The sequence below is a fragment of the Silene latifolia genome, chromosome 3 (assembly GCF_048544455.1).
Source record: "Silene latifolia isolate original U9 population chromosome 3, ASM4854445v1, whole genome shotgun sequence".
Lineage (NCBI taxonomy): Eukaryota > Viridiplantae > Streptophyta > Magnoliopsida > Caryophyllales > Caryophyllaceae > Silene > Silene latifolia.
The window spans coordinates 3,262,319-3,272,823 of record NC_133528.1 but is presented as its reverse complement, the minus strand read 5'-3'; the positions used below and the strand labels follow the sequence as shown (position 1 = coordinate 3,272,823).

General features: G+C 39.8%; 1 protein-coding gene across 1 annotated transcript; it reads right to left on the bottom strand.

The window, feature by feature from the left end:
- Positions 1-4,647: 4,647 nt before the first annotated feature.
- On the bottom strand, positions 4,648-9,301 carry LOC141646770 (uncharacterized). Its single transcript, XM_074454712.1, has 3 exons — positions 8,753-9,301; positions 7,412-7,696; positions 4,648-5,995 (listed from the first exon to the last, which is right to left on the bottom strand). Exons 1-3 carry the CDS (start codon positions 9,041-9,043, stop codon positions 4,904-4,906), a joined length of 1,668 nt encoding a protein of 555 aa, XP_074310813.1. The 5' UTR covers positions 9,044-9,301; the 3' UTR covers positions 4,648-4,903.
- Positions 9,302-10,505: the final 1,204 nt, after the last annotated feature.

Below are 10,505 nucleotides of genomic sequence, written 5' to 3'. Positions count from 1 at the left end.
CCTGGAATCTTCAAGCATGGTGGGCCAGAAGTAGCCGGCTCGGAGAGCTTTGTGGGCTAGTGTTCTTGCCCCCATGTGGTGTCCACAGATGCCTTCGTGAATTTCTGTCAGTATAAGCTCCGCATCGGCTGGGCCGACACACTTCAAGAGTGGTCTTATTACAGACCTTCTGTATAGTTCTCCTTCAAACACTAAGTACCTTGCATCGATCCTTCTTATCTTCCCCGAGAGACTACGGTCCTCCGGCAACTCACTTGTAAGTTTGTATTTCATTATCGGATTCATCCACGTCGTCTCGGCTTCCACGTCGCCCACCATGCCGACGGTCTCAGTGATGCTTTTTGCATTTCTGATATCCACCAGCACGGTTCGGCTGACGTTCTTGATGGTTGAACTGACAAGTTTTGAGAGAGCGTCGGCTCGGTTGTTCTCAGACCTGGGAACGCATTGGATTTGGAAAGATTTCAATTTTGCTGTGTCAGCTTTCACCCTTTCTAGGTATCTTACCATCCCGTCGTCCCGAGCCTCATACTCTCCTCTGATTTGGTTAGTAACCAATAGTGAGTCTGTCTTCAACACAATGTGTTCTGCTCCGGCAGCTCTAGCTAGCTCGAATTCGGTTATCACCGCCTCGTATTCGGATTCGTTGTTTGAGGCCGGGAAGGTAAATTTCAAGGCGTACTCAAACTCGTCCCCGTTTGGGCTGATGATAAGGATGACGGTGCCTGCGCTGTTCGTCGTGGAGGACCCGTCGGTGAATACTTCCCATACTCCGGGGTTTGGCTCTTCTTTATATGTGCACTCGGCCAGGAAGTCTGCAAGTGCCTGTCCCTTTATCGAGGGCCTCGGCTTGTATTGAATGCCGAAGCCGGATAGCTCTACCGCCCATTTGATGAGCCTGCCAGATTGCTCAAATTTTTCCAATGCTTTCTCCAATGGTTGGTTGGTTAAGACCGTCACGGGATGTGCGTCGAAGTAAGGTTTCAGTTTCCTTGCGGCGACGACGACAAAGCAAAGGCTGCTTTCTCAATCAGCGGGTAATTTCTTTCGGCGGGCAACAATGTATGGCTGACAAAGTAGATTGGGTGTTGCTGTTTGTCTTCTTCTCTGACGATCACGACGTTGACCGTGGCCGAGGTAACTGCTATGTATAGGTATAGCGTCTCTCCCAGCATCGGCCTGGACAGGGTCGGCAGTGTCAGAAGGTGAGCTTTCAGTTGCCTGAAAGTTGTGCTCTGTTGCTCCCCCCAGTTGAAGTCTTTATTCCCTTTTAGCACTGTAAAGAATGGAGTGCTCTTGTCGGCCGACCGAGAGATAAAACGGGCAAGAGCTGCCATTCTCCCGGTCAGCGTCATTACTTCTTTTCGGTTCCTCGGCTCTGGCAGGTCCAATATTGCTTGGACTTTCTCTGAATTGGCATCAATTCCCCTGGCACTGACAAGTACGCCGAGGAACTTGCCGGCCCGGACACCGAAGTTGCACTTCTTTGGGTTTAGCTTCATCTTGTATTTCCTTAGTGAACAAAATGTCTCGTGTAAATCGGCTAGGTGCTCACTGTCAGACTTGCTTTTTACAATAGCATCGTCAACATAAGCCTCAACGTTTCGCCCTTTCTGATTTTGGAACACTTTGTCCACCAGTCTTGTGTAAGTTGCGCCAGCGTTCTTCAACCCGAACGACATCATTTTATACATGAATGTGCCGTCTCTGGTGATAAATGCGCACTTAGGCATGCTTTATTCACCACCCCGAGACCGACAACCAAAAATGCTCAAATTCAAAGCCATTTTGGCCCTGCCTCATCCCTCTTTGCGTTCCTGCTTCTTTTACCATCAAAGCAGAATGATCGGAAGTGTACAACGACAAAATATTCAACACTGCTTCTTTATTCAACTCATGTCACTTCTCAGAAGTAATGATCTTATCCAGTCTCTCTCGTATAAATGAGCCCATGGAGTTATCTCTTTGCCAAGTAAACCTATTGTCTTTCCACCCCAATTCCTCAATCATCCACCGTACTCCGGAATGCATTCATTTATCTCTCACTCCTCACCCAACCTCATTTCTTATCCTCCATATAATTGAATTTGAATGTGACCATTTTTTTCTGTTAGTCCACAATCTCGCATACCCCTCTTTTCACACCGTGCTCACTGTATCAAGTAGAGCACGCAGATTTATGTTATTACGCACGTCCATAATCGCCCAACGATGCACAGGGTGGTAAGTGATTTTGTATAATAAAATAACAATTATGTGAGGAACAACAAAAATGTAAAACAAAATAAAATATGGGAGAACAACAAGATGTGAGGGAGTAAGTTTTTTTACTACAATCCTGAGCGATAATGCTATTAATGAAAAAAGAAATTCAGTTACTTTTCAATATTTGTTCAGATTAATATTCATTGTTACACAATCATTTACAATTGCTTTTTTTTTTCTAATATATGCATTCTAATATCTGCAGGAATGTTATCAAGAAAAACAGGATCTGAGGAGTGAGGAGTGAGGAGTGAGGACTTGGAGGCTTGAGGACCAGGAGCTGATGAGTTTCACTTGAGATGTAATATGTAGATTTGTAGACATGGAGACTTAATATCATAATATTATAACAATATACTACCTTCATTTTCTTTTTCTTTCCCATCCATTTAACTTTTCTCATCAAGATTTCATTATTTTGACTTTAAATAACTTAAAAATTACAAGAAATTATCACGTGATTCTATATTTATGTTAACTGTTAAAAGATATTTCAAAAAATTATATTTTCAGCAAAAAATTAGCATACAAATGCACAACCTAAACAATCATCATACATATATATACAATAACACAACAAGTTAGTTGGGCTTTTACCGAAGTGCCACGTGGCACATCTATTTGTGGCTTTTTACAAGCGTTTACATCATCTTTATAAATTTAACGAAAAATCATATTGTAAATTGTAATAAATTACGAAACTTACCTATTTGTATTTGTTGCGAAAAATGATTTTGTGATGTGTTTTTTTTATAAGGAAAGGAAACTAGGTTGACCGAAATTGACCTATAACATACTCGCGGATGAGAGCGATAATTAAAAGTCAAGAACTTTCAAATTACCGGGATCATAGCAAAAAAAGGAAACAAAAGAACAAAAACAAAACTCTCAAAGAAAGTCTTCTAAACTTTGCACCCAACAGAACAAAAAAAAAAATTTGAATAAAAAATGAGTCACAGAGGGAGAAGAGAGGCAAGAAAAGACAGATCACCAAATGCAAAGCTCCAGATTATAAAAAATAAAACCGGCCTCTTTTCTAATCAAAGATCGATAGAAACTACCAACAAAACTTCTTCACTGATGGTGACTAGTCATCTTCCACAAACCAACATACAACAATCGCAAGTCTTCTTCATCAACCAAAAATTTGGATCTCCATTCCAAACCAACATCGAAGTTGGAGAAAGAAAGAAACCAAAAACCATATTCTTCCAAAAAAAATTACTAAAAGAGTTTTGCTAAGATCAATGCATGAGATTAAAATCTCATAAAGTTTGTCTATTTAAATTCCTGTTTATCTTAAACTTTCAAGCTAAAGATGTATTGATTGTATGTAACTCTCCGGTGCTAAAATGGAGAGTTAAAACAACCAAATTTTAAAGAAGGTAAAAAATAAGCCAAGAAAATGGACAGGAGAAATCTTTTCAAGAGAAAAGAGATAGAAATTGCTGGGAAAGATGGGAATCAAGAGAGACACATTTTATTCTGAGATTTTTAAGACTTTTAAGAAAAACTTTTCTATATATTTCATCCCTTTTTTACGAACATACCGTCATATATCAATTTAACGAAAAATCATATCGTAATGAATTACTAAACTTACTTATTTGGATTTGTTGCGAAAAATGATTTTATGAGAATATAAATTTCATACTTCTGTTATCCCGTCCAATTGTTAACATTTGCTTTTTTGACACTATTATAAAGGAAAAGAATCTTTATAATGATTTCCAAATTCCAGTCTATAAGATCTTGTTTGATATCTTAATGGGTACATTAAATATCAAAATTTTATAATTTTAGGATGGTGATTTTCGCAGTACACATTTTACTCGCTACCGTACGTTTTTGACAATTTTAATCTTTTTATTTCTCTCTTATTATACTGCGTTGAAGAAAATGATTAGAAAAAAAATTGAAATGTAATGCCACCACGACATCACCTCATCTCCTTTCAGGTCTAGCTACCACCATCGTCCCTGAACATCCACCATTGGTCCTACAACCCCCTACCCAAGTTGTTCCAAAGAAGCCCGGGCCCAAAGTAATTGAAAAACACGGCTTCTTCAATAATCAGAAGCAATCAACTCCTACTAATTCTCATTTGCGCATAACTCAAAACTCTTTGTGCCCAATTTTGATCGAACTATGAATTAGGAAAATGATAACACACTACATTTTTTATTAAGACCATAACAATACAAGGCAAGTCTATTAAGACCATAACAATACAAGGCAAGTCTAAGGACATGTTACTATCGCTGTCTCACAATCATGAGTGGCATTAGTAATTTCGGAATAGCGTTATACCTTCTTATGAATAAAAGGGTTCTAACCAAATATTGTGAAATCAGTTTTACCAAATTCTAACCGAAACATCAATTACCAAATAGAAAATGTTTATTCGCAACAGCGCTAAAAATTTAGTACAGACGTTCGAGCATCTTACAAACCTCCTGAACTATTAGGGAGCTTACAGAAATCAGAATCCAAGAGTGACATCACCTCAAATATGAATAGGGAGGATTGTTGTGATGAACAAACACAAATCAAGGCATCAGTGCAACAATAGCAGTAAAACTAGAGAGACTGTTCAGCAAACATTCTATACACAGATCAGCATTCAAACACAGCCAAATTATCGACCAAACCAGCCTTTCGGAGGCTGTACATCAGCATCATTCATCAGTTTGTCAAGCACGACGTTTAGGTCAACAGACTGGCCATTATCGGTCAGCCTACGTACCGTTGCCCTAACTTGATCCCTGGAAAACCCCATGTTTGTCACTCTATCGACCACATCATCAATGGGTACCTTGTTCCCACCTCCTCCGGAACTTGAGCCACCACTGACCCCAGACGCAGTTGGTATAGCCGAGGGTAAAACTCTAGCAGTAGGCAGCTGAGGATAACCGCCAGTACCACCTCGTGGCGAATGCGGCTGTGGTTTAACGGGTGGACCGCCGCCATAGTGTGAAGGGGGGCCACCATAAGGGTATTGCTCACTGGGCCCAGATGGTGGGGCATATGAAGATGGGAAACTGGAACTAGATCTGGCAGGTGGTGGTGGTTCATACATAGGTGATGTGTTACCATAGTACGATTGTGTGGGAGGTGGCCCACCGCTGGGCTGAGCTGCTGGCTGATAAAGATTTGATGGGTAGGTTTGGGGTGGTACATATGGGCTTTCATCCGAGCGATGGCCCATTGGGGAAGATGATGGCTGATATTGAGGAGCACTATTGCCCACAATAGATGGATGTTGTGGAGAGTGGGGAGGTTGAGGATAGGGCGGTGCTGGAGATGGTTGATATTGATGTGGTTGCAGTTGAGGTTGTGGTTGTGGAGCAGCGGGTCCTGGTTGCTGGTTCTGAACAGGAGGTGGTATTTGGTACTGCTGGCTTGAGGAATCAGGAGTCGGAAAATAAGCGTCTCGGTGAGGGCCAGGAGGATGATTGTGCTGTTGAGAAGGCGGAGGGGCATTTGGTGGGCCCATGGAAGCATATGATTGGGGAACAGCGGTTGCCAACTGTTGGAATCCTGATTGCTGAGGTGGAGCGGAAGCTGCTGCTGCCGCTGCCGCTGCAGCAGCTTGCTGTGCAGGATCTTGATGAACGGAATTTGGAGGCTTGGATGATTGCTCAGCCTTGGAAATTTGCAGTTTTGCTAGCAGCATATGACCCTCAATAACATCTTGCTTGTCCTTCACGTTTTGCACACCACTTTGTACCTGTCCGGATGTATAAATGAAACCCAAAAATCAAAACATGATGCAAGTGAACACGTTCATCCAAAATTCTCTTATAGCACGAGAGTGAAGCATGTCAGGAAACATATGTCATGAGTAGCAGGATGTAATTTTAAGTTTATTCTTACAAACAACTTCTCCCACAGGATGAATATGGTTTTGGAAATGTTCTTCCTAGATGGGTAATGACTCTGACGAGCAAAGTTTTGAATCTCGGCTCTAGTGAAGCTCGCACTACCGACTGTTGCAACTTAGTCTTATTAAAAGCAACGGCGATAATCTTCTCAGCATTAACAGAACAACTGCATTTCTATGTCGTAACCTCGATTTTAATATTATGGTAGTAGAGCGGGATATGTGTACAGTTATGGCGTAATAATTGTTGACAAAAAAACGTAGTGCAGCTAATTAGAATTTAACCTGAACATTCAACTAAAAGCTTTAATCATCAGTTCAAAAACTACATACACCCAGTGTGCCTTTCTTTTTCGTCTTACAACTCTCTCCTCTCCACCACCACTCCTTTACCTTCCATTTGTCTCTTCCCTTCCACCTTTCTCTAGACAACCTAAGACAATGTTTTGCCATGTACGGTGGAAATGTTGTCAGAGGAGAAAACATTGATGCGCTTCAGAATGCATTTAAAGGTGTAACACCCCGACCCAAACCGGGTCGGGAGCGGTTACTAATGATAGCTCACCAGGCTGTGTACATGGTCCACAAATCAACACGGGTCCTTTATAGCGCATTTTGTCCTCACTCATGTGCATCCCGGGAACCTTCCCAGGAGGTCACCCATCCTAAAACTACTCGCAGCCAAGCACGCTAACTTTGGAGTTCTTTCACATGGATGACCATAAAAGAAAGTGCACTTTGTTAATATGAGTAGTACTTTCAAACCTTTTAAGCACTAGCCATTTTAAGCCTATCACAAGACCTCTTCAATTAACGTGGGGTGTTACAAAAGGTGTTGCGAGGAGCCAAGCTAAGGTTGAGAGGAGGTGTTGTTGAGGAAAGGGAGAGGTAGAGGAAAGCAACTGGTAATAGGGAAGGAGGTAGCTAAATACGATGCGGGATAGCTAGAGGAGTCGAGCAGCTTAAGGGTGTGGAAGAAGGGAAATATGAAGGGAGGGTAGGAGAGAGAGCGGCAATGGATTATGAACTCCGTATTGAATAGAGAAGTATATGAATCAGTTAGTGAACATTTAAACTGATATTAGAAATAATATTGATGGCCGTTAAGGACAAGCTTATAGTTTCCTAAAAAGAAAGCTCCGAATTTGCGTATGGGAAGTTTGCAGGTGGATGTACCAAACAACAAAGTGAAAAGTTCGGATTGGGCATACTCACAAGTCGCGAAAAAAACAGCGGCTAAGATAAAAGAGAAAACACAGTTACCTCCATAATAATATTCTCTAGCTGTCTCAATTTCCCATCAGCACTTCCATGAGCATTGCCAACAGATACCTTCAATTCATCGACCGAGTGCTCAATCTGGCGTGTTCTACTTTCCATCTGGGATAGTCTAGCACTCAAAGAATCAATGGCATGCATCAAAGTCTCGGTATGTTTTTTCATTGTACGATCAATTTCAGACAGTATTGCTGAATCGTCAACTTTCTGAGCTTTCGCCTGAGCTTTCTCCGTCTTGTCAAGCTGAACATGGTTTGGAGAACCATAGCTCTGCATATCACAAAACAAATGACAAATACATTGACATGAGCACGTAGGAACATCCACATTTAAGAAATAATCAAAACTCATTTTATTTCCATCAGTGTACTAAACCCGTCGTCAACCATTACCCCATTAGGCACATTAATCAGAAAGAAGGCTACACTTGGCCATCCTCTATCATTGATTGGCAGAGCTCAAATTTTCGATTTTTTTTCCCAAGTTACCTTATTCCATTAATAGTTTGACCTCATGACTATAAAATTCTCGGGTTATGCCAGTGTATTGATAACTATCAAATTAGGGTTATCTCAAAATATGAGATAATTTCGAAGAAACAAAACTAATGAACAATCCACAAACACCCTATTACATGATCAAAAAGGGGAAACCTGGTAACTAAGTCTAAACCATGACTTTCCCCATAAAATTGCATCACCAATACAACACAAATTTTCAATACGGATCTTAAGTAACTAATTTTTCATTTAAATGGGTCACTATTTATAGTTAACAGATCCGTTTTACACAATTTCTGCGAAATGCGGCCATGCAGAAGAATAACCGAGTAAAAAACTATACCATCCATGTTAAATGGATCATTATAATCAACATACTAATCAAACCCTAAAATCAATTTACACATTTTCTGCGAAAGACCGCCTTACAGAAGACTAACAAAATTGATCATTATGATCAACATACTAACCAAACCTTAAAACCAATCTAAAAGTATCATACATGCACCATCAAGAAATTGATCAACATACTAATTAAACCCTAAATCCAAACAAAAATACATCACACTGATCACTATCAACTATCAATTGATCAATAAACATAGTAATCAAACCCTAAAAGCAATCAAAGCCCAGAAAAGTAATAAATCAACAAACCCTAATTGGAATCATCAAGAGAAGCCCAATTGATCAACATAATAAAATAAACCCTAAATCCAAACAGAAATACATCACACTATTCACTATCAACTATAAATTGATCAATAAACACAGTAATCAAACCCTAAAACCAATTAAAACCCAGAAAAGTAAGAAATCAACAAACCCTATTAGATGACAAATTGGGCAGATTGGAATCATCAAGAGAAGCCCAATCTCTAGTAACAGTAGATGACGCAATCGAATTAACAGGATGAAAGTCATAATTAGGTAAAATCTCCGATTTCTTCTTGTTCATCGACAACAACCCATCATTAATTCCACCTTGATTATGATTATGTTGATCTACTTGAGGGTTCATCAGATCTAATAAATCTGGATTATTGTTGTTGTTGTCGGCCAGTGATGATCGAGATAAATCCATAATTTGTTTGTCCATAAACCTAGATGCGTTCATCGATTGATTAAATCCCCAAATTTTGTGCAGTATATGTAGATGATTTTGTTTATCGATCTACTAAATGAAGAATAATCGAGAAGATTGGATATAGAATTGGAGATGGAGTAGTTCTCGAGTTCTCGAGTTGAGCTTTGGTTGTTTTACTTGGTTGGTTTACTTTTCGTAATTGGTCTTCTATGAGACGGTTTTATCGTAATTCTCGTAATGCATAGTAAAATATATAATTGATCTACAAATAATAGGTTTCAAATTCTTAAAAACCGATTACTAAAGCACTAAAACTTGGGAGAGACGGTCTCTCACTAAGTTATTGAGAGACCAATCTTTCGCACCCTTTTATTTGTATTTCGTACCCCTTTTATTGTTGATCGTGACATAGTAATTTCGTACCTATTTACATAATAAATGTACCCATTTAATCATTAATCATGATTTGTACCTATTTTATTATCTTTAGTACCACTTTTTCTTAAAATTGTACAATGGTCTCTCAGGAGACCTACTCTTACTAAAGATCCGTTATATACAAATCTTTTGTAAGGTCGTCTTTTATGGGAACTTGTGTACCTTGATAAAATGGTATTTATAGGTGATTAAATGTCCGAGCCAGTTAGCCCGACCCCACCATTTGGGCCAAGTGAGCTATTTCCTTATGGTGGCACCCCTCACATTATGGTGGTGATTCACCGGTTAAATCACAGTCACATTCGTCATGAGGTGGTACTAGCGGCTATCCTCACTACTACTGTTAGAGTTTTACCCTTGGTTACACTAACTGCGTCTGGGGTCAGTGGTGGCTCAAGTTCCAGAGGAGGTGGCAACAAGGCCCCCGTTGATAATGTGGTCGATAGGGTGACAAATATGGGGTTTTCAAAGGATCAAGTTAGGGCAACGGTTCGTAGGATGAGCGATAATGGCCTAAATGTCGTGCTTGACAAACTGATGAATTATGCTGATGTACAACTTCCGAAAATACTTATTGAAGGTTTTATGCTACTTATCTCCTTAGATAAATCGTAAAATTTAGGGCTTGAAAAGCTCATTTAAGCAAACGACTCAAAAAAGAAAAATAAAAAGAGAGAGAGAGAGATAAAAATTAGTCTGGGTGGCCAAATGTTATTGATGCACACCCTCTAGCCCCATCCACACACACAAATAAAACCATTAGTACAAAAAATTCATTTAATATCGTATATCCAAGTCTGTAATTGACTCAACCCGACCATGATACAAGTCTACACTATACAAGTCATACAACGATGTCCAAAGATACACACATTAGCTCACAATCGGAGATTGTATAAATAATTAGATTGCGAATAATTTTGGTAGGTATGATCAATTGTCATTGATACCAAATAATATAGCTGGATTTTGTCATGGTACGCACTAGCCTTCTGGTGACATGAATTACATAGTACAATTGAAATGCCAGAAACTTGAGCTGGCTACGATATGC